Source organism: Acomys russatus, chromosome 9 (genome assembly GCF_903995435.1).
Source record: "Acomys russatus chromosome 9, mAcoRus1.1, whole genome shotgun sequence".
In the NCBI taxonomy this organism is placed as follows: Eukaryota; Metazoa; Chordata; class Mammalia; order Rodentia; family Muridae; genus Acomys; species Acomys russatus.
Genome location: NC_067145.1, coordinates 33,175,856 through 33,200,873, shown reverse-complemented (window position 1 = coordinate 33,200,873; position 25,018 = coordinate 33,175,856). Strand labels below are relative to the sequence as shown.

At 47.1% G+C, this 25,018-nt stretch overlaps 1 protein-coding gene across 2 annotated transcripts in view; it reads right to left on the bottom strand.

Moving 5' to 3' along the window:
- Positions 1-24,397, bottom strand: part of Slc9a3 (solute carrier family 9 member A3) — a 44,070-nt gene extending 19,673 nt beyond the window's left edge. For both annotated transcript variants that reach the window (XM_051151090.1, XM_051151091.1), the window contains exon 1: positions 24,180-24,397. In XM_051151090.1, the coding sequence (XP_051007047.1) occupies positions 24,180-24,381 (202 nt within the window). In that variant the 5' untranslated portion in view covers positions 24,382-24,397. The remainder of the gene's footprint in view (positions 1-24,179) is intronic.
- Positions 24,398-25,018: the final 621 nt, after the last annotated feature.

Genomic DNA, 25,018 nt, shown 5'->3' with positions numbered 1-25,018 from the left:
CAGAGCAGGAGGCCGGTTTGGTGCACTTGGAGAGTTCCCCATGGTGTGGTATAGTACTGGGGGTACTGGCAGCGTTCCCGTAGTGGTCTGAAATGGAGCAACAGGCATCCACACTTGAACTACCCCCCGATTTCCTCCTCTGTGTGCTTTCCCTCTGATCATCTTATCTTCATCATTAAATCTCAAGCCTTCCCCCTTGTAGTTGTGTGAGCCGAGCCATTTTTCACTGCTTCCTGCTACTCTTTGTAGTTCTCAGGTCTGACGTTGGTCAGCTCGTGCCCCTTTTTCAAAGCTTGGAAAACCCTGTCCAGGGTTTCATGTCTGGCAATGGGCTCTAGGCTCTGGACTGGGCTCTCTGATGTGTAGCTGGTGACTCTGGCGCTCTGTTCATCTTCCTCGGGTCTGGACCCTTTCCTGGTTCATGGTGTCACTGGCTGCCCTTGAGCGATCCCTGTGCTTTGTGTCCCTGCCTGCCTTGAATAGCTTTTCCTACTCATCTCAGCCATTTTCTCTGGGGCCTGTGTGTTCTGGGCTGGATGACTCCCCCACTTCTCATTCTTCTGCAGGGGGGGGGGTGCCATGACCACAGGGAAAAACCTCAGAGAGAACTGGCTCTGGGCCTCAGTGGCCCTGGGTTGGCAATCGACCATCTGTTACAGGCTGGGATCACCCTCACTAGGTGGAATAGCTGGTGACTTGGGACCTACTGGGCCCAGTCTGTGCTGGCTCTTATGTGTCCCTATGACTAACTCCTGAACAGTAATCTTCATGGTAATTAGCTACTTAAACTAGAGGTTCAATTGGCTTTAAGTAGCAATTTGCTAGTAGCTCAGCAATTACAGACATAATGGGCATTCTAGAAATTAGTAACCCAGCTTCTGCAGAGCAATCCTACAGGAAGTAGTAACTGCTTCCTGTTGCTGGAAGGGTGAAGACCTGTAGTTGGCCACACAGGTGTGATGTGTGACATGAGACATTGACCCAGAGGAGTGACCCAAGCATGAGTGATAATGGGTCACGGCCAGCTTCTTCCAAGGTGCTGGGCGCATTTCTGCTGTGGTCTGTTGCTTTAGGGATGGAAGTATAGGTTGCAGGTTGCTATGGGGAAATGTACACTGTACACTCAGCCTTCCTTCCTTCCTATATCTCTGCCTGTATCATCCGTGTGCCCATCATCTGGCATACCCCTCCCATCTGAGAAGTAGATGCTGCTGCCCCTGTACTGTGGCTTGAGGAAGTGAGGCAGAAGGAGGGCCTGATGGGGACTAAGGAGTAGGTTTAAGTAGCTCCTCAGGATAGCCTTCATCTGTGTATGACTGATCTTTAAATTGCCCGGAAGCGCAGCCTTAGGGACATGGAGCTGCTGGTGCAGTATGGAAGGAGACTTTCTTCCACACAGGGGAGATCCAGACTCCTCAGCATGTTATATGTGTAAAGGACAGGAGCTGGGTGGCTGTGGTGTGAGGAGTAGGCATGCAGTGTGGCTTTCCACACTGACATCGTCAGGTCCACTGGTCTGTTAGGGAAAGTGTGGCCTATAGGCTACAAAAGCTGTGCTGGGCTTTACATCTTAGGCACCCTCAGAGGCTATCAGAAGAAATCTTGGTTTGCGGATGGTACTTTGTAGGGCTTGTAGAAGGTAAAGCTGGGGAGAGGCTTTGGATAGCATTGGATATCTGGCCTTGAGGGGGTTTATGACAGCTTTCTCACCTTTTTTTTTTTGTCCTTTCTTTTTAAAGATTTAATTTTTATGAGCACATGTGCAGCTCCATGTGTTTTTATGTGTGTCGCATAGAGGTCAGAAGATACTAAATGCTCAGGAACTGAAGTTACAGTACTGTACAGAATTGCAGACTCAGGTGCCGGGTATAGAGTTTGAGTTGTCTACGGGAGCAGTGAGTATTGTTAAGCCCTCAGCTATTTCTCTAGCCCCTCTCCTTCGGTTCTTTATGCCAGTAGCCATGAGGTTAGAGGTCTTGCTTGACCATGTGATCCTATCACGATGTGTTGCCATGGTTCAAGAGCACTAGGCCTGCTATGCTACAGCCTGGAACCCCAAAGCCATAAACCTAAATAAGTTTTTTTTTTTTTTAAATCATTGTAAGTGGATCACCTAAGGCATTTGTTATAGTGGTGGGAAGCTTAGAAGAGCCGCAGAGGGTGTTTGAGGACTTAACACGGAGAGAACAAATATCCCGCTGTCCTGGAGCAGACAATAGTCCAGAATTTATTAGAATTTGTTCTTCTGAGGTCAGGCTTAGTTGTGTAACTTCCAAAGCCAAAACTGAAGCAAATGTCATGAGGAAACAGGGAGAGGGTCTCTTTAGAGAACAAATAAAATATTCTAGGAACAAGGAGGCCGGTGTGGGCAGAGCTGGGCTCTGATCCTCTGTGTCAACTGAGGATATTCCACAGGGCAGTTGTGACAGAGGGGCATCCAAGCCCACAAGTAACTTATTGCTGAGGCTCAGAGTCACAGCTAATTAAGCACAAAATAGCACACCCATCTGATGGTGACAACAGACAGCAAATGCTTTAGTTATAATTACAAACGCTCTGACCGAAGTAAAAGGTCCAAGACTTCATAAGCAGACACGTTGGGACTAGTCACCAGAAAAAGCACCCACTTCTCAGAGAGGCACCAGTTGACCCTGACCCCCTCACACCCTGGGAATGCTGCTGGGGACAGGCCTTGGTCAGGCCCACGGTTAGCCCCACTGCCAAGGATCTTTCAAGGTGACAGGCAGATTTAGCTGAGTCCTTGCGAATGCAGCAGCACAGTAAATCCCTTGGTTTTACTTTAACGAGTACAAGCCTTGAAGAATTAAACTCTGCCTAACAGAGCAACTGGACCGAGCAGTGAAAACCTGCCCAGAGGAAAGAAGGGGAAACTGCCTGACACAAGGGCCCCCTCCTTGTGCAGCAGAGCAAGGTCAGGGTCAGGCAGGAGCTCACATAGGCGTGCGCCGTTTCCTGTGGTCGCATGGATGCACAGAGACAAACATACAGATGACATAAGCACACTTACACACCAGACACAGGTGGGCCCAAGAAGATTTTCAAGTGTTCTTGAAAGGGCCAGTCTGTAAAACCAGCAAGGCCAGCCCAGCTACCTCGCCTACACACAGAAGACCCTACTGTTTTGACCTGAATATTACTTCTGTTCTTAGCTGTGCCCACTGGGCGCCTTGCAGGAATTTCAGTAAGTGTGTCAGGTACAGATCCAGGACAGGAGGTAAAGATATTTATAGTCCGGGTGGGGTCTAGCCAGCTCTTCCTCCTGCCTACATTCTACTAGGCAAGTCCCTGGAAGTTCACACTGCTCACGCTGGACCTGGTTTCTCCCACTATAGGCAGGGAGCCCCTTTGTGAGGCAGGCCCTCTTTAGACCCGAATAACTTGGAAAACAAATTCGGACTAGCCCTGCTGCTTACAAATGCCAAGGTGTTTTCAATATTACTCATGTGTAAAACTAAGCAAACATTGCTAATTTATAAATTGTTGATGGCTTTCTTCTGTATTTATTCATTTACTTGTTTGTTTGTTTATTTACGGCTTTTCAAGACAGGATTTCCCTGTGTAGTCTTGGCTGTCCTGGACTTGATTTGTAGGCTAGGCTGGCCTCAAACTCACAGAGATCTGTCTGCCTCTGCCTCCCCAACTGCTGGGACTAAAGGCGTGTGCCACGACACCTAGCTTGTTGATGTCTTTCCAGGGAAGGCTCTTTCTACTCTAAGCCATGATGAGCAACAGCAGCAAGTTTCTCCTGCAGCCCCACAGTAATCCAAACCAGTGCAGGCAAGTGTCCCTGGACCTGCCACAGCTTTTGGTCCTGGCAGGCAGGACACCTGTAGCCTTTGTCATTAAGAGGTGGGAAGCCCAGGTATCCTTAGGTCTGTACTGAGAGATAACTCCAGAGCCCTTCACAGGTGTGTGGGATCCCCTCGTTGGCTATCAACTATGTAAGTTACTCTTTTTGGCTTCTTTTATGGCCTCACTACCATACAGTTCCATCCTCAAACTAATATTTCTGAGGGAAATTGCTCAGATAGGCTGGAGTGCAGCTCCTTAAAGACGTGCTTCCCAGTGATCTGAGCTAACTCCAAATTCTCCTCAAAGCTGGAACCCTCAGGGACTGCTTGCCTTGGGTTGCTTCTGGGGGTCACTATAGAAGATTGGAGGAAAGTGTTGACCCAGTCAGAAGGTAAGGGAAAGTAGTTCACCAGAGCCTAGAGTCAAGTGCAAACACTGGTAAGGACCCAAAACGTGGCAACTGCCACATCCTATGCTCACCCCATGCCCCAGGGTACTACCTACCAACATGGCAGGCATCTACCAAGTGGTTTCCAATGGTATTGAACACAAATGTGTGCCTCAACAGCAACAGGCAACTGCTTACTAAGTATAAGAGTGTGAACAAGCTTGGGCCTGTGGTACGGTCAAAAGCCAACTAAGTATCAGCCTTGCCTATCTTTACCAAAGTGCCTTCCCAGAGCCACCATATATCCCAGCCTACTTTGAAGTCATGCTGCTCCTGAGGTTCACCACTTACAAAGGCTGAAGAGTTTCCGGGGTTACCTTGTGATCTCACAACTGGATGTAACTTGACAGAATGAGAGAAGGTTTAACAATCACATCTGAGGACTGGGCGTTGCAGCGGCTTCTATGGCTCCAAGTCACCCACAAGCAACAGTCAGAAACCCTGAGAGAAATATGCAAGCAACAGGCCCAAACTGGAGGGATGTTCAACCCTAAGAAGGGAACAGCCTGGGGACTTCCCCACCATCCTGAATTCTCCTAAGCTCAGGTCCCAGCCACAGCTGAGCAACCAGATGAGCCCACCAGAAACCTTCAGGCCACTGGCTAGAAAGCCAGGAAACAGAGGTCCAAGTAGAGACTAAAGAGAGCTGCAGATTTCAGGGAGCAAAGGGTCAGAGACGGGAACCCCCATATTCTCTGTGATAAGTCTTAACCTCCAGCCAGTCCCTGTAATTCCCTGTGAATTACACAGTAGTATGGCAGGGCCCGTGCTGTCAACCAGAGACAAAAGAGCAAAATAAATGTTAGTCACAATAAGAACAGATAGTACTTGGAGTTTCAGTCCACACAAAGGTCAATTGCTTGGTAAAACCATCACCTCAGAAAGCAGCTATCCATAGAGGAAAACAGTAGCACACAGTCTCTGGAGGGTATAAGTCACAATGCCCTGGACAAAATTCAAAATTACTAGACATGCGAAGAAGGAGGAAAGTAGGACCAACCATAAAACAACTGATGAGGATCGCGAGATGCAGATGCAGATACTGGGGATATCGAATAAGAACTTTAAAATAGCTGCTAAGAACTATTAGAAGAAAATGTAAGTGTTAATAGAAAACGATGACCAATCTAGGAATCGGCGTAGGACACAGGTTACCTATTTTCTCTGAAAGAGAAGCAGTTATACTACAAGACTTACGGGGATATACAACTGATTCACTGCAGAACACTGCTGTATTGAACAGAAACGAAAGGGCAAGGCTATGAAGATTTGCTCTAATAAACTTTACTTAAATAAATAAGTGTCTGGTCCATGGACGATGGCTTCTTGACCCCCCCCCCTAAAATACGTTATCAAAAACATTCAAATGGGCTGGGCAGTGGTGGTGCATGCCTTTAGTCTCAGCACTCCAAATGCAGATCTCTTGGTTCAAGGCCAGCCTGCTCTACAGAGCAAGTTCCAGGACAGCCAAGGCTATACAAAGAAACCTTGTCTTGGAAAAAAAATTCAAATGGAAATTTGAAGAATGCAGCATCTGAAATAAAAATTTAGACTGACTTCACAGCACAGAAATAGTGCAAGAGTTAGCAGTTTGGAGTCAGGTTAATAGGAATGGTACAATCCAAGGCACAAAGAGAAAACGTATTTTTTTAAATGAGAAAGATACCATGGTCTGCCCGGCAATATCAAAGGGTCTAACTTTGTGTGTGTGTGTGTGTGTGTGTGTGTGTGTGTGTGTGTGTGTGTGTGTGTGTCTAGAATGAGGGAAAAAGCAAACAATGAGAGAATTTTGGGGGAAAAAAGTAGCAGAAAGTGATCCAAACTTGGTGGGAGGCATGCTTACAGAGTTTCTCAACTTCAAACAGTAAATGTGAAAAAAAAAAAAAAAAACACTCTGTAGGACCATTAAATTCAAATAGTTAAAAACCAAAACTGAGCAAACAGTAAATACAAACAGCTATTTCTTTTTTCTTTATCCTGTCAAAGGACAGGAAAGGAGCACAGGTCTGGTGTGAGTCTATCAATATTGTAAATCTCTCATCTCAGAGATCATCTGTCTTCAGGGGCTAGCGGTTTTGAGAGAGTCCCAGAGCCTGACCCTGTTAAATGCAGCATACATGCTCAGGACCCCTACACTGCACTCCATTTATAAAATCATGCATTTGAAGCAGAAGCCACGAATGGTGTTCTAAGTGATCTCAAACGCTCAGCAATTCTGTTTTCCCTTTGGTTTATCAACAACCACACAGTGCCGTGTCGGAGCTGCAAATGAGCAGGACAAAGTCCCTCCTGCTACTTGAAGGAAGGGTCATTGCCAGCACATCCAGTAGTGGCTGGGCCTCTGACATGGGCAGCCTCCACACAAGGTACACCCACATCTCCATAAGGTTGCAGAAATATTTTTTTTATACTTCCTGAACAGTGGGCATCTCGGGAGGACTTAGGGCTGGCTGGGATAGTGGCAGGCACACAGGTGTCATCTGAGGGCAGCACCCAGGAAGTACCCTTCCACTGTCTTAGTTTCTCTTCCAACACTTGACCAAACGGCTACCTGGGAGGACTTAAGGAGCTGGACGCATGGAATCTAGGATGGTCTGGGCTTTGGTCCACTAAAGCACCTATGGCAGAGAAGTGGGGCTGTGCCCTCCTAACATACCCTCAATGTGCTATGTGCCCCACGAAGGAGGCACTTGCAATTAGAGACTCTCTATGGCCTCCACAACTGCAGACTCTGCTCTCATTGTCATTATATCTGGCCCTCTCTGAGGCCATAGTCCTTCAGGAGATCCCTGGTGTTTATTATGATGGGCTGAGAAGACTGTGACGGAAGCCTGAGCTCTCAGGTAGGAACTGGGGACAACCCTTGGCTTTCTGAGGCAGGTTCCCTGGGGACCTCAGGCCCCTGGACCCCAGTCCTTAGTGCTGGCCATGTTGCATATTTTAAATGTAGAGACTGAAAAGCAAGTGGAAGAATCAGCCAGCTCCTAGCCAGCAATGAGACATGGCCATGTCCCTTAAGTCCCAAGCAGAGACTTCAGGGAGGTCTGTAATCCTCTTTCAACCTAGATCTCCAAACCTGTCCCATCTGTACCCACTGGACCTCACAAACTGGATTACCCGGCCATCAGCTTCCTAAGGGCAGAACTGACTGACAGAAGGCCTGGTAGGGATCTTGCATAGGGAATTTTAGTCATGGGTCCTTTTATAGCATGAGGCTCAGTCCAGGGCTTTCAAGTCTGAAAGTGACCCCAGTGTCAGGCTAAAAATTAGGGGTGGGCTTTGGGCCAGGCACATCAATACTCAGTTGGTCCCAGGGGGTGACTGTTGATGGTGGCATAGATAAAGGGTAACTGAGTCCAACTGTGATGGCTGCAGCTAGCATAAGTGAGGATTGGAGGAGCAGAGCTCACATCAGAGGCCTGTCACCACCCAGGACTCCCCAAAGCATGAAAGATGCCAGAGGCCAGCCAAGCCAGGGCCACCTCCTTTTCATGGCTTTGAGCTTAAAGAACAGAATCTGTCACATCACAGGAAAACACTGCAAGAGGAACAGGGGTCTGACAGTTAGCAGAGTGACCACAAGATTAAATTGATGTAAAATTCATTAAAGCAAAGATTCTCACATAGGCAGGAGATATGGGTGGACACTCTAAGAACTCCAAAGAGTTTACAAGCATAATTCTGGTGAATCTTTCTGACCTTCATACCTTCATGTGAAAAATTCCAGCAAGGCATTTTCTCTGAGGATTTCTTTTGTGCAGATAAACTGTATGGCGATGCCCCAAGTGCTGTTCACTGGGCCTGTGCCCACTCACAAGGTTATGATCACTACTACCTGGGAGCTCACAACTTTTCTCCAAAGCCAGGACTTTGTCACTATTTACTTCCTGGACATAAAGCTGAAACTCATCAGGACCATTAAACTTTGCTGTTCATATAGCATAGGCAGATGATAAGTTGGAACTCCAAAGATTTCTTTTTTAAAAGCCATAATGTGGCCCAGAAGCACAAACCCTCTGTGAAGGCAGGGTTTTTGGACACTGGGCAGTGGTATGTGAAAATGCTGATGGGTTAGTGGGAGGCCTCATGCCAACAGCCCACCCTTTTGCTAGTTTCCCCTCTGAGACAGATGGTTCAGAGCCCAGAGGGACCTCCTGAGGGCCCCCACCAATACCTAACTTCCTGGGGCAAGGTGCCCCCGCAAGGTACAGGCAGCCCCTATCTGTGGAGCCAAGGGCACGGTGCCTGCACACCCAAGGGCTCTCTGTTCCCAGGACTTGCCTGTCCACTTTCTAACTGGCAGTTTTATCTTTGGACTTTGCTTCCTGGTGTAAGATGACAATCTCATCTTTGTTTTTTGGATGTTGTGAAGATGAAAACTAGAGTCCCAGAAATCAGATGCATTACATTCTTCTTAACCCCCTCCCCAGCCAAAAACAAAAAACAAAAACAAAACAAAACAAAATAACAACAACAACAAAAAAGCAGGCAGAGGACTTGTTTATTGTTTTTATTTCCAAGGTCTTGGCATGGGCCAAAAAGAAGTAGGGAACTAAAGAGCCTGGTGTTCCTGTCTCTGTACAGATACCACGTTAACACATCCTTCTTCCAGGTTCTCATGAGATTTTGTGGCCGCAGCACATGGCCCAGGCCAAAGATTGGCTCTGCGGATCTCAAGAAATAGCAGGAGATGCTTGCTCAGCTGGTAAGGGGCTAGAGTTGAAAGGAAATGCCAGACATTGGCACTCTGAGGAAAAGGGAGTACATGCAGAGACTCAACATCTCTTGGGGTGGGTTTGGTGTTGCATGCCTGTAATCCCAGCGTGTGGTGGGGAGGCAGACAGAGGGATCATCAAAGAAAGAGAAAGAGAAGAAAGAGAAATCAAAAAAGGAGCGGGGAAAAGACCTCTTAAAAGTTATCAATACAAAACCAGGAACTTTAAAAATCAGCAGAAGAGCTGAAGAAGAAATTCTATCAGAAAATAGAAGAAAGAAGATACATGTTGAAGAGCCATAAGACAAATAGACCTGCCTCCAAAACACCGTTTTAAACACAACCGATCCTGCATCATGGGGTGGAATCCCTGTACAGAGAATGCTGAGGAAGGCTTCCAAGATCACAAATCAACCATGAAAGTTAAGCAATGCCTCAAACTCTAGGCAGAAAAATCACTTACATTCTGCACCAATATGTCCCCAGAGTGGCCAAGTTGTGTCAATGATCACCAGGTTGCTCTGTAGCCCTAGCCCTGCAGCCATGACTCAGAAGGCTAAGTGAACGCTGCAGAAGAAAATACGTTTAAGAGAATGACCTCAGTACAAAAGCAGAGGACACAAAGATGGTCCAAGTCAACGGAGACAGTGTCAGGGGACCAGACAAAACTGGGCAAGGAGACTCCGAATCCCTCAAGAAGAAAACAAGAGGATCTTAGAGCTCAAGCCAAACACAGCAGCATATGGCTTGAGCAAAAATCCCCTAACAAGTATATAGAAAGTGATGCCAGTAGCATTGGCAAGATAGATCAGCAGGTAAAAGCACTTCCCACCAAGCCAAGAGACCTGAGTTTGATGCTTGGGACCCACATGGTACAAGGGCAGAACTCCTGAAAGTTGTCCTCTGGCCATCATACACATGTCATGGCATGAACACATGCACTTGCACACATGGGTATGCACACACACAAATATATAATGATATCAATAACAGAAAAGGGGCCTAATAGCTTCAGGCAAAACAGAGAACTACACGGGCAGTGGAGAAGCAGCTGTGTGTGTCACATGCTCCAGAGACTTTTGCAGTTGGAGTTAGTACAACCCTGGAAGACAGCAGACTCAAGAACATAGTATGAGCTGGGCAACAGAGAGGTATTCTAGGATGATCAACCTGGACACTCTGTCCCCTGAGATTACTTGGTCATCTTGGGCCGTAAGGGACAAGGAAGGAGTGGCAGATCCTGCCCAACAAATCCTAGAACTGTTTTTGAGTCTCAGTGACAGCAGCCAAAAGAGAGAAATATGATATAGCTTGTTGCTAGAAGCTTTCTGCTGGCCGAGGAGAGTTTGCAGGATGCAGTGTGTTTACTCAGTGACTCTGGGCCCTCTCCTACACTGAGGACGCGTGCAGCACAATGAAGACCCAAGAAGGTAGCCATGAGTTCAAGGATGCTTCATGGAACCCAGGAAGACATAAGGCACGAGAGACAGACGTACAGAGAGGCCCCATCGGGGAGGGGGTATAACAAGAGGTTCCATCTGTAGCGCATCCACTGCCTCTGGTAACTATAGTACTCCAAGATTGCCTATGGCTCCCACTGTACTCTATCTGTGTTGTACAACTGTGACCCCATCGCCTGTCACTCCAGATCTTGTGTATCTCTTGGCCAGATTCTCTTCCCTTATAAACTGTAAACACCATCTTCTCATCTCACGGGCTCACGTCAAAATTCCTTCCCAAGAAGTAACTCCATTCATTTACTTACTCACATGTGATATTTTAGCCACAGTATATTAAATTACCTAACACACAGCAAGGCCACATCCAAGTCCCCACAGGCCTTGCTTTTTAATATCAAGGGAGTCTGATTGTCAATGTAGAAAGTGTAAAAAAAAAAAAAAGATTTCTGGACCTAATGAGTGGCTGAGGCAAGGTTCCAGAATGCAGCACTCATACACAAAGTCCACTGCTTTTCTACATACGAGCAAAAGAACCATAGCATTTGAAATGTAAAGCACTCTTCTATATACCTTAGCACAAAACTCACGCTCAAGTCACCCTCCCCAAAATGATAGGAAAATCACTGTAAAAAGCCATAAACTTTGATGGACTAAATCAGATAATAATAAATTAGGATATTGCATGTTTATGAATTAGAAGTCTAAATTTTGTCAAAATGTTGTTTCTTCCCACTTCGTTGCAGCAAGTTACTTTGTCGATTCTGACATCCTGGTCTACAGTTCATTTGGAGTGGCAGAAGCCTGGGGACAGATTCTCAGTGCTGAAGGAAAACAGGTAAAACCGATGCCACAACTGCCAGATCTGTTGCAGTTGGGCTTTTGGAACTGCCCAGTGCTGGGCGAGCAAACAGATCACTGCCAAAGACTGAAAGCAGAGAGAGACCTGCAAATACAACGTAGGCAGAGAAGCATGGAGATTCAACAGAAAAAGATTATTTGTCAACAAATAGTACTAAAATAACGGGACATGTAGATGTGAAAATACGAATCCAGACACAGAACCCACAACCTTCATTTAAAAAAAAATTCCCACAAAAGTACTAGCTCAAAATGAACCAAAGACATGAAAGTGAAACACAAAAATTTGACAGTTTCTAGAAAGAAAATAACATGGGGGAAATGTCTAGATTATCTTAGGTTTAATGATGAATCTTTAGATAAAATACTCAAAGAATGAAACATTAAAAAAAAATAAGTAAGTTGGACTTCATTAAAAGTTAAAGCTTTTGAAAGCTATCAAGATGTCAGTCATTGGAAAAGCACTTGTTTAGTGTGCATAAAACCTTGTGTTCAATCCCTTAGCACACACCCCCAACTTATTAATTAAAAAACTTTGAAGAAAGTCTGTAAGTATTCATCTGACCAAAACTAATATCTAGAATGCATTTAAAAATTAAACACCAAAAGAACTTCTTAAATGAAATACAAGAGGCCAGTAAATTTTAACAAATGAAAATATTCTCCACAGTTGAGTGGAGAGTGGGGTCTGACTTTCACACGAACTCTGGTGCCCCATATTTGACCACGTCCCCTGGATGGGGAAGCCTGGTGGCACTCAGAGGAAGGATAGCAGGCTACCAAGAAGAGACTTGATACCCTATGAGCATATACAGGGAGGAGGTCCCCCTCAGTCACAGTCATAGGGGAGGGGAGTAAGGGGAAATGGGAGGGAGGGAGGAATGCAAGGATACAAAGGATGGGATAACAATTGAGGTGTAATATTAATAAATTAATAAAATATATTAAAAAAGAAAATGTTCAACATCCTTAATTATCACATAAATGCAATTAAAACTACATTGAGATTCCATCTTTTTTCTGTCAGAACAGTAATCCAGAACAAAAGCTACAGACACTGCGAGGATGTGGGGTGCGTGAAGAGATCCTTATACCCTGCTGCTGGGGATGTAAATTTGGTAGCCACAAAAATATGATTTATAAACAAATACATTTTTATTTATGTAGAACAAAATTTTATCATTTGGAAGAAAATAGACAGAGATGGAGATCATCATATTAAACAAAACAAGCCAGACTTGGAGATACAAACATGGTATGTTTTCCTTAACACGTGACAATGGTTAATCCTGACATTCAATTTAATGGGGTTTAGAATCACCTAGGAGGCAAACATCTGGGCATGTCTGTGAGGATCTTCCTGGAGAGGTTTAGCCAAGGTGAAAAGACACACCCCAAGCGTGGGCAGCACCATCCCAAGGGCTGGAGGAAGTAGGCTGAGCACTAGCATTATCTCTCTCTGCTTCCTGACTAGGTGCCACGTGACCAGCTGCCTCACACTGCTGTTGCTGTGCCTTCCCACCGTGGTCGAATGTACCTCCAAACATGAGCCAAAACCAACCTTTCTTCTTTAAGTTGTTTTTGCTTTTGTTTTGAGGCCTTTTGTCACAGCAATGTGAAAAATAACTCATACATACAGATTCTAGAATTTTTTTCTATTTATTTACAATTAACTACATACAGTAAGAAACATTCTGAAACAGCCAGGAAAGCCATGTATAAAAGTTACATTCAAAATGTTTAGCTCATTTGTATTTGGCGACCTTTAAGAAAATACTATCTATCATATCTAGGTGAGTCTAAAGTTTTGTACCTAAATCATTCTCCATCATATCTTGTATTTATCAACTTTAAAAAAAATCTTTCTAGACCTTAAAACATTTTCTTAAATCCTAAACAATATATAGATTCTAGAATTTTTTTATGACCCGGAGGTAGGGTCAGCAAGAAGGGGATGACAGTCAGAAGGTTGATGGTGAGGGTTGGGGGCATACAAGAAAGGGCAATTGGGGGTGCATAGGCCAAGTACATAATATATGTGCATGAAAATATTATATACAGTTACCTAGAAATCGGAAAATTAAAAACCTTTGTTTTAAAGAGACAGGCTCCTACTAGCTGTAGCTCAGGCTGGCCTCAAACTCATCATCTTCTTGCTTTAGGCTCCCAAATACTAGGATTACAGTCATGTGCCACTGTTTCCAGACAAAATTAAATACTTTTGTCTTGCAAAAGACACTATTAAGAAAATTAACAGGCAACAGAGACTAGAAGAAAATATTTGTAAAACATATATTTCATAAAGGCTTCTCTCCGAAATATAAAAAGATTTTTTTTAATTAATAAGGAAGCAAAGAACTGAATTAAAAGTGAGTCAAATGTCAAGTGAGAAATTTTATCAGAGGTGCACAAATGTCAAATAAAGCATATGAGAAGATATTCCTGCTAGAGTAAAGAGAAGAATAGAAAAGAGCCGGGAGAAGGAGTGCTGTGAAATGCTGACTTCTGGACATGGCATGGCTACTGCACTCAGGAACTTAGAGCAGCTATGATCACCGGCATAAAGCCTGCACAAGAGAAACCTGTCAGCAATCCAACTGAAGGGTGCAGGTGCTCACGAAGACCCATCTACTAACTGAGGACCAGCTGGCAATTGACGGCTGCTGGGGGAAAGGGAGGCGTGTTTCTCCAAGGGTGTGGCCACTGGTAAACTGGCCATGTTCTGGCAGATGGCTCTACAGTTATGTGCTTGCAGGCAGCACTATCTGGACTTGGCTAGTTATAAACACGCTTAAATAAGAAAAGGAAATAAAGGTGGGAAGGGAGGTATTAGAGGGGTCAAGGGAAATGAGAGGAAAGACTAGGATTGAATACAACCAAGATACACTGTAGATACGTGAGACTGCCAAAAAATAAAAATGTTATGTTTAAAAGGAAAAAGCAAAGACCTTTCACATTACTGGGTACTAGGGACAACTGCACACAAGCAGAGTGGCAAGAATCCAGGTCACTGTCTGCTTGGTGCTGATGAGGCGAGGAGTGACAGACTCTCACCACCGCTGTTAAAGAACAGCGAAGCCACTTGGGAAAGTGGTTGGCTGTTTCTTCCAACACTAAATGTATGCATAGTGTCTTCATTTATAACCAACATTTTTCTTGGTATTTTCCAAAGAAGTTGAAAACTATGTCCACACAAAAACTTGCACACAGATCTTTATGCTAGCTTTATTGAAAATTGCCCAAGTTCAAATACATGCTCCAATGGATAAATGAACAAACTGTAGTACATCAATATAATGGAATATTATTCAGTACAAAAAAGAACTGCATTTTCAAGCCATTAAAGGGGAGCAACCTTAAACACGTGTTACTAACTGAATGCCGGTCTAAAAGGATCATAGACTACTGATTCCATTTTGGAAAAGACAAAACTATAGTGACAGGGGCTGGAGAGATGACTCAGAGGTTAAGGGCACTGGCTGCTCTTCCAAAGGTCCTGAGTTCAATTCCCAGCAACCGAATGATGGCTCACAACCATCTATAATGAGATCTGGTGTCCTCTTCTGGTGTACATGCAGACAAAACACTGTGCATATATGGTAAATAAATAAGTCTTTTTAAAAAAATATAGGGACAGTAAAAAGATGGATATTTGGCAAGTGTTGGGGAGGGAGGATGTGAGTAGATGGGGGTCAAGACACGTTTTAAGGCAGGTAAACTACATATCACAATGGCTGGTGCATGTTATGCAGTTGATAGTACCTTAAGTTAATAAGAGGCATCAATTTGGTGTGATTGTGACAAAGAATGCTTATAGTGACAATTCTCAATCAGGTTGAACAAGGATAGGACCAGCTCTACCACCTGATCAGTTATTCTCCAAATCTAAGACTTTGCTTTCAGATTAAGGGTGTTAGTTTTTTGAAGTCATGCTGGGTGACCCTGAATAACATAGGCTGTAAATGTTAGTATGTCACTTCAGAGAGTGGGCTGAATGCCCTGTTAGTCACGTAGGTGTGGAAACAGGTTTGTAATCTTATGCCGTGCAGCCGTTTACAGTGGGCCCACTTGACTAAGAGTTACAGATTTTAATAAGATTAGAGCAAATGAAAATTCTGCCCTTCACTGGAAAGTAACAAGGGGTAAGGTTCTGGTCCCCAGGAGAAAAAAGAAGAGCAAAAACTACACCTGCGGAGTACATCCCTCAGAAATGCAAAGGCTGTGAGGCAGGACTTGAAGGCAACAGGTTGAGCTAGGGGGTCACGCAACAGGGTCCTCCTCAGACTCCTAGACCAAAAGAGAGCATGTGTATGTTGGGCGCCCTGGTGTTGTGATGGGCATGTATGTACACGGATTGAGTTGCATGGTATGGGCAGAGGGAAGCACTGTCCCCAGAAACAAGCTGCTAGAGGCTCTAATAAGCACAAATCCAGGGGACGTCTATATTTGTACCATGCCTCAGTCGATCCCATTGTATTTTTACACTTTCAGAAAAGGGAACCATTTTGGGAGTTGAAGATGGCCCTAGCACGGCAGCACGGCTGCATGTAGAAATCGCATGGGCTATGCACAACTAGCTGTCCTTCACTGCCTCCTCTTTGTAACAGAGCCCAGGCTCCACTGAGAACACAGCTTCTCTGAGGGCACATAGCATGGCAGGAACAGAGAGATTAGATAAACAGGAAGGCTCAGGGTCAACTGCCATATGCACAGGGCAGGCATGCTATCTGATCCCACAGCTAGCCCAGTAAGGCCTGACCACGGAGTCTCTCATTCCCCTAGACACCACTGATGGATGCTTGTCTCTGCATGCTCGCTCCATAACATGTTTTTCTCCATTGCAAGCCATCTCTTTCCATGTACCTTACACTGTGCCAGATGCCACTCCCACAGCAGCCACACATGCACCTCCACAGTGTTCATGTGTGAGCTTTCCAAGAGACTGGGTATAAGGGTCGCCTTAGCAATGCTAAGGGTGAGACAATGGCCACAGGACAGGTTCCCTGAGTAGAAGATCCCTTTACTTTCTCTATGATGATGGTGGTGGTGGGTGCCAGCTTGCACCTATCCTTGTCCCCAGGAGAGCGTGAGTTCATTTTTAAATGTTTTCCATGCAATATATTTTAATCATATTCTGTACTCTCACCCAACTCCACACAAGCCTTCCTACCAGCCAACTTCATGATCTTTCTCTCTCTCAAAAGACAAAAAAAAAAAAAAAAAAAAAAAAAAAAGTCAACCAAACAACAACAAAAATACGGTGTCCATGAGGCCCGCCCTGGTGTGCCGTTGATATAAACAGGGTCACTTCACTAAAGAACCAACTTCCCTTCTCCCGGCAGCTGTTGCTTGCAAATGGCTTCTTGGTGAATCTGGGGCTTCTTGCTCCCTTCCGCTTTTCCATGCTCTTTTGCCTGGCCTGAACGTGTGCGGGTCTGTGCATTCTCTCAGAGCCTTGGTGAGTTTGTGTGTGTAGCAGCCCTGTTGTGTGTGGAAAACACTGTTTCCTTGGAGTCACCCGCCACCTCTGCATATTCTTCTGCCTAAAATGCTGAACCTTGAAGGGAAGGGCGTGGTAAAGGCATCCCATGTAGGGCTGAGTGCTCCACAGTAAAGGCATCCCATGCAGGGCTGAGTGCTCCACAATAAGACGTTTCACAATTGGAGCCAATGAATGGCTCCACAGGTAAAAGTGCTTGCCACGTGAGCCTGATGAGCTGAGTTGGAAGGGAATGGACTCCTGGAAGTTGTGCTTCTATTTACACACATACGATGTGGCATGTGCACATGCACCCAGCCCCTGAACACACAAAAGCATGCATGTACTCACAGGCACAAAAACATACACACACACACACACACACACACACACACACACACACACACACACACACAAAGAGAGAGAGAGAGAGAGACAGACAGACAGACAGAAAGAGACAGAGTGACAAAGAGAGAATTTAAATAAAAAAATTAACCTTCCCATAGTTGGAGTCAGGATTCCATGCTGTGGGGTTGGGTTATAAACAGCCAGATAGCTTTGTGGTTCTCACATGGCGCTCTGCTGGCAAAAGACTGTTTGTTCTCTGACCCTTCCCCTCGTAGCACATCAGGGGCTAGTCAGTCCTCACAGTGAGCACTCAAGACTGAATGACCCCAGTGCACCAGCCAGAGGACAATGTGGGAGGTACTGCACCCTCAGGAATAGACCAAGGCCCATCTGGTCTTTGTGAATACCCACATTCACCTGGAATTAAAAACTGGAAGTTGAGTTGGCAAGGTGGCTCAGCAAATAAAGATGTCTGCTCCCAAGCCTAAGAACCTGATTTGTATTCTGGAGACTCAAATAATGGAAGGAAGGACCGACTCCTGAGAGCTGTTCTCTGACCTCCACATATATGTCAACACACACATGCACGGACACACATATTTTAAGAAGAGTGAAGTACTTTTTATTGCATTTCTTTGTTCATTGTATGTATAAGGTGTGTGTGTGTGTGTGTGTGTGTGTGTGTGTGTGTGTGTGTGTGTGTGTAGGGCATGCATATAGAGGTCTGAAGATAACTTGCAGGCATCAGTTCTTTCTTTCAACCACATAAGTTTGATAAACAGTCTTAAAAATTCAGGCTAGTAAGCAGGTAACGGTGCCTGCTGCTGAACCTAATGGCCTAAGTTTAATCTCTCGGACCCACACAGTGGAAGCAAAGAACTGACTCCTGTCGGTTGTTCTCTGACCTCCACAGACATTGCTTAGCACACATACATACACAATGTCCAGCTCGGCAATGGTGGTTTTTTGTTGTTGTTGTTGTTTTGTTTTGTTTTGTTTTGTTTTTTTTAGCTATGTGTGACTATCTTAGCATTTTTTGTTTGTTGGCTACCATTATGTGCTGTAGCCCTCCCAGATGCCAGGTACCTTGAAAGTATCTCATCCGTTGAGCCCATTTCTTAACACCTCTTCATAGAGAGATGCGGGTGCTGCCTCATGTCCTGTGAAGAGCCCGAGGCATTGGAGAGATAGGTGCTTGTCCCTGTACAGAGAGTTAAACCAGGCTGCCACAAGTGCTTCTCAGATGCTGGGGCATATATAGGTAGGAAACAGGAGTGTGCAAGCCCAGTTGTGGAAGGCGCTTCATTGATGTGTGTGTTCCCAGGAGCCCTGAACGCACAGTGCCTCCTTGGAGACCATACCATTCATCTTCGTATGTCCTTCCCTGAAGCCTTGGGACTCTTCTCCCAGTCCCATATTACCCTCACTCAGGATTTTCTAATTTTAGAAGTTGGAGTCACCTCCATGAATTGACCTGGATTGGGAAAACACTGGTCTCCTAGATGAGATGAAAAGACAGGGCCCAGAGATGGCACTACCTGTACAAAATATGCTGGCACACTCATTCAGTGCAGCCTAAGTGTGGGGACAAGAACAGGTGGCATTCTGAGTATGCACGTGCAAAACCACCCACGCTTATACACCCAGGTGGCTGTGTGTGCACCACCAGCTCAGCAAAATCATCAATGGTCTGTGCTGTTTGCACACACAGGCATACCTCCTAAGAGGTCTCTGGACCCCTAGATGCACATCTCACTGGCTTCTCCTCCTCCTCCAGCGATAGCTTATACCCACTTTCCCCACCTCTGTCATTTCCTGTGTGACGGAGATAAGCCCCATTGCTTCTACCCTGCAGTTGAGGCACCTCAAGCTCCTGGGTTCTCACGTTCAACGGAGCGATCATGCTCACTTCACTGTGTCACCTCCTCAGGCAACTGTCTGCTGGGCAGCTTCCCCAAAGATGGAGGCGCAGGAGGCCAAGAGAGGCCTTAGAAGAAAAGCCAAGTTGATGCTGACTTCTGTGAGCTCAGCTCAAGGGGCCCTGAAGCAGTCTCAGAACAGCAGGAGAGCTGGTCCACATCCTCTGAACAAACATGGGCCAAAGCTAAGACAAAGCTCCCCAGCAACTAGTAGTTTTGCACTCCTCCTTTTCTTCAAACGGTCCACAAAGCCAGGCCTTTTAACTTCTCCATTTTGGCTTGCAAGAAACTCTTTTCCAGCAGAGAGCTCAGAACGAACTGGACTTTGGCACGCCAGCTCAGCAGGTGGTGAATCCAGCAGGTTCCCTGACTTGCCCAGGAGGGGAGAGAGGACCAGATCACTCCACCTCACTGGACACTTCCCCCTTCAGGGAGAGCCTGAAAAATCTAACTTGAAAATGATGCTGGTTTTGTCCTCACCTAGGGAAAGCTTCCAGAGCTGAACTGCAGGCCCCACACAAAACATTCAGGATACATATGTCTAGGAATGTGAGCCTGGCAGGTGCTCCTGACCAGCTCCCCTTCCCAGGGGCCGCCTGTTCTTCAGGGGGTCCCAGACAAAGTCCACACCGGTTACCCAACAACGACCCTCCTCCATCTGTCCCTGACCACACCCTCTTCAACTAACGATGTGGCCCCAAAGATCCTGATATTCCCAGAATTTACCCCATGTGCCCCCACGTCTTAGGTCTCTAGGGCTTGAGCTAGTGCCCAGTCCCTTTATTCCAAAGCTCTCCTTACTGTGTCCAAGATGGACCCCCCCCCCCCGTGTTTCAAACAGCTCTCCAGCCCCTCAGCCTGAACTCTGTCCCCTGTAGCCAGCATTCTGAGGGCTTGCCTTCACACAGGAGGTCCTTTTTTTTAGATAAATGACACTGAGTGACAGACACGGACAAAGAGGAGCAGCCAGATAGAAGCAAAGCCCAGTGTACACAAGGCAGACAGACCTCGCCTGTCCAGCTCCTAGGCTGACACTCAGATGTGACACCCACAGAACTCTTGCCTGCCATGCCTGAACACATGTTGTCACCAGGGATGCCATGCGCAGGAAGCTGGGTGGCAGTTTGCGAAAAGAATTTGGCTAAGACTTAAGGATTTTCTTCCTTGGACTCAGGACCAAAGTGGTCCTGGGAGCTTAAGGTAGGAAGGTGCCAGGTTTATCAGCGTGTCATTTGCTCATCTGCGCGTGTATCCCACCAGCTTGCACGCCCACCTTCACATGCCTTCACTCCCAGTGCATGGCAGCAGCCCAGCTCCTTATTGTGAACAGTTTGTAGAGGGCTTGCAGGGTGCTTGTGCCCCTCAGTGGGGTTTCCAAGGACAACAGTCCTAGAAAGCAGCAGGAGCAGGATGGCATAGTCATCTGTGTGAACAGGCCAAGCTGGTTCGGGGCTCATCCTTGCATTGCCGCAGCACTTCCTAACCTTTGCCCTCTTTCCTCAGGATGCTACAGGTTCCAATGCTGCGTGGTTTTACAGCTCCAGCCACTGGCCAGGGTCAGTTCCCCCCAAATAAGACTTTATACCTTCAGTGCCTCCCAGCACATTCTAGACAGCAGATTCATATCCCCTTGGCCACATGAGCTCTGCCCCATGGCCTGTCCCTCAACTGGCTCCCTCTCACTGCCTCTGCCTCACTGACCAGTACAGCACCCCACACCATTGTGGTCTGAGAGGCTCCTGATTCCTTACTGATGGGATTCAGCTGGGGTTTGGTCACTGTTACTGCCTGGATCACCTTCACTGAGTACCTCTGGGGGGCCTGGAGGATGTCATTTTTGTCTGCTACAGTGACCTCCTCCTCTACTTTCCCCAGTCTCTTCCATCAGTCAACCCCTAGTTCCCTCTGGCTTTGGGTCCTGTGCCTGTAAGACTCAGGAACTGTGAGGTGGGGATCTGTGCTACAGAGGTAGCACTGCTCCCAGCAAAGGAGAGAGGACCCAAAAGCTGTGTGCTAAAACCCTGTCATAGCCTCTTCCTCCCAGCAAGTCTGGGCCCGCCTCCTCACCTGAGCTCAGAGGCTGACTGTTCTCCTCATTGCCTCCCTGGTCTTACACTCTGTCTTGCTACCAAAGCGGTGGTCTGAGCGGTCAGTCATGACTGAGGCCCACCCTCTACACAAATTCAGCAAGGACCAAATTCCTCTAAGGCCTGCATACAAGTCGGTTCAGTCTTCCCCTAGCATTGCCTCGGCCTCTCCTAATTTCTTTTCTGTCTCTTTTCAGCCTTTCCACCAAGTGCCCCCTTACCTCATCTCACCCTCCCACTGGCCTCTTCTAACCTCCCTTCAACCTCTCCACCAACTCCCCTGGACTCCTTTCCAGACTCCTGCCCCTGAATTTTCCCTCTCCCCAACAACTTCCTACTATATGCTCCTGAAGCTGGCTGGGTCCGCCCTAGGTGGAGCCTGACACCTGATGTGGGCCCTTGTAGCCTCGCACCTACCCAGCTTTGAGTCCTAACATTGTGGCTGTAGGCTGGGACTCTCAAATGGGAGGGCGTGGACAGAGAAAGGAGCACCTCACCTACCTTGAGTGGACTCTGGCCTTCCACCATGGACAATCAGATGTTTCAGCCTACTACCCCTGCCCTGTAGCCAGGTACCCTGGCCTTGACACCCTGTTCTTGGCCTTCCTCACTCCCCAACTGCAATAATCACACTACCTTGTTCCAGGGCCCGTATCTTACTCTCCAGCTGGGGACAAAATTGGCTGGACGAATTATGACCCCCTAACCACGAGGTTGGGATGGGAGTTAGAAACAGTCAGAAGAAAACACGAATCCCATCAGTATAAGATCTTCCCATCTTCTCCTGGAAGGAAGTTCCTGTACAACTTGAGCATAAAATAATGTGGGCGGTCCTAAACATGTCTTTAAGTATGTGGGGATTGACCGGTGAGAGCCATGTCCTTGTATGGAAGTAGTGGAAGAGTTAACTATACTACTCAAATTTGCACACATATAAGCTGTGTGCCCACAGAGCTGTGCGTGAGGGTTGCGATGGGGCACCTGAGTCTGATTGTACAGGGAGGGAGTCTGGAAGGATTCTGAGGAGCCAGTCAGTGTCGGTGGGGGAGGGGTCTGAAAAAAATTCAGAGTTCACAGCTGAGGGAAGAGTTGTAAGGCAAAGGCTAGGTATGAGAGTCCCTGATACCAAGAAGGTGGTTCTTAGAGCCGGGAGGGCAGAGCTGGACCTGCAGGTTGCTTCTTGCCTTTCTTGCCTCTGGATTGAGTCTTCAGGGTAGATAATGGGTGCCTGGTGGGGTTTGAGGAGAGAAAAATCTGCCTCAAGAGCTAGAACCAGTGAAGATTTGATGTAACTGCCTATTGTTGGGGTTGAAAGGGCTGGAACGGAAGGACAGTAGCTTTGGTCCTTAGAGGAGAGGGTCTTGTAGACAGATGGAGTCTGACAGGTAGGGAGATGTCTAGTGTGACGTCTGGAATACAGCTATACTTGAGGAAACTCTTGGGTGAAAGACTCCAGTACCAGGCTCCTAGCTGAACATGCTGGTGACTTGTGGTACAGTGCAGGGAATGGGCCAACAAGGGCCAACTCCTGCAGGTTTAAGCAGGTAAAGGATTTGGGGAGCAAAGCAGGATCTGGTGGAGGTACATGGATCAGTGAGAGCCACACTGAGCCTCCAGGAGGCCTTGGGGGACCTAGGAAGGATCATCTCTATAAGTTCCAGAAGTTAGGAGAGGGGTAAAGTTAAACGACAGGGAAACAACACTTGGGCCTACTGAAATACTTAAGATAAAGAGGTGCTTCTGCAGAGCTGCCTGTCCACTGACGATCCCCTTGACTAATAGTGTGAGAGTTGCTACTGATTTCCTGGGACAAGTTCAAGGCCCCTGGAGACCTGCAGAGCTATAAACCCGAGGGATCTGGCTGCCCCTTAGTTAGGGGCCCAGCATAGAGCATGGCAGAAAATCTAGCTGCTGCTGAGCTGAGGGGTACAGAGAGAAGCACCAAGATCACACAGAAGGCACCCACTCACTTCACGGGCTGGCATGATGCAGCCCATGGTGAAAGGGCATCCTTGGAATTCCTCTGGCCTTTCCTGAACACTTTGAAGGAAGAAGTCAGTACTGTCTGGTCACAGCAACATAAATCTTACTGAAAAAAGCCTATCAGATGGCATATGCAAGAAGAGCCCATTACCAGATCTACAATCTAAATGAATGGAAGGAGAAGGCATAAAAAGTACAAAAAGAAAGAGGAGGAGGAAGAGGAAGAGGTGAAGGAGAAGGAGGAGGAGGAGAAGAAGAAGAAGAAGAAGAAGAAGAAGAAGAAGAAGAAGAAGAAGAAGAAGAAGAAGAAGTCGTCGCCTACTAACCAGGCACTCTGAGCCTGAGCTCTCTAAATATCCTCTCCATAGCTCACTCCTCTCCTGTCCAGCTAAAGAGGCATGCTCCCTCTGTCTCTTCTATTCCAGAACCTTAAAGGAAACTTGCAGGCTAGGGAGCTCTGCATCTGTTCTTGTTCTCCCCGTTTGAGGATCTAGTGAATTCCTTAGGGAGCACGTCCCCACTACCTCCAGAAAGATAATGAAGCTTTGATCCGCTTAAAAATTTTAAGAGGCCTGACCTTCCTCTCACCTTGCCAGGAGCTCCTTCAACCCCACCTCCCAGATTCACTGAGCTGAGGGAGGAGAACCATCCTCCTTTCTAGACAAGGGTCATGTGTTTCCCTGGATTAAATCGTAAGTAATGTCTGTCTGTCTGTTTGTTTGTTTAACTGCTCTGCACCCAGACTTCGCTCCAGTGCCACTTACAAGTAAGTTCTTTCAATGCAATATCAAGTCCCAAGGTACCAAGAAGGGCAGTATCTAGAGACGGATTTGGGCAGAACAGGGTCATGAGTGAGACTCGAGGCAACGCCTGCTCTGTAGGATGGAGTGTGATATATCTCTGGGTTAGCTGGTGCGCTTCTCCGACCAACTCCCCGCACCAGCTCAGGATATGCCTCTTCCCCAGAAAGGGAGAGAAAATGCAAGGGCAAAGGCAGGTGGTACAAACTCTAAGGGCATGGCTAAGACTCAGCCAAGATGTCATGATCCACAAAAACTGGGGCCGCTTACCGATTTTGGCCAAGCTAGCCACGAGGATCCAGAGCGCGATGATGTATGGATCCTGGACATGGTGCCATTCGAATGTGACCACCTGGAAGCTCGTGCCGCTGCTTGGTTCCTCCTCAAAGCCCCTTGCCCCTCTCAGGCTGGCCAGCGCCAACGCCAGCGCCAGTAGCGGCTTCCAGCCTGGTCCCAGAACCCGGTGGCACATCGCTGCTGCTCAGCTCTGGGAGCCTAAGCGCATACCGTGGTGAGTGCTCCCCGGGATCGCGCTCTCCGTCGCAGCCCTCCCGGCGCGATCCCGGAGCTGGCAACAATCAGGTCCCTTGGCCGCCCCGGTGGCCTTTAATCCCGCTGCCCCCTCCCGCGCCAGGGCGGGGCCTTCCCGCCCCCGCTGCGCACACGTGAACGCAAACAGCGCTGCGTTAGAGGCACTCCGGCCAGCCCTGCTCACGCCCACCTAGTTGGTTGGGTCCCTGCCTGAAAGTCTGGGCTCTCGGGGTGCTGTGTGCTCCTGAGACAGCAGCCAGGACCTGTGGATTTTGAGGTCCTGGACGTCTCTTGCCCTTAAGGTCTAGCGGCATCTAGCGCACTAGCAGCTGCTTCTCTCCCGGCAGGGAAGCGCAGCGCATGTCACTACCAACTCTACGTGATAAGTGGGACCTGCTTTTCCCACCTTGACCTCAACACCCTGATGGTTTTGCTAGTTCTGTGGTCAGTTGCCACAAGACACGCAGCAAGGCTCCTCTCTATTGAGAACCTGGAGTCGTGCGTAGCTTACCATGTCATCTAGTAAACTTGAGGCAGTGTAGAAAGAAAATTAAAAGGACATGGAACAGGAAACGGAC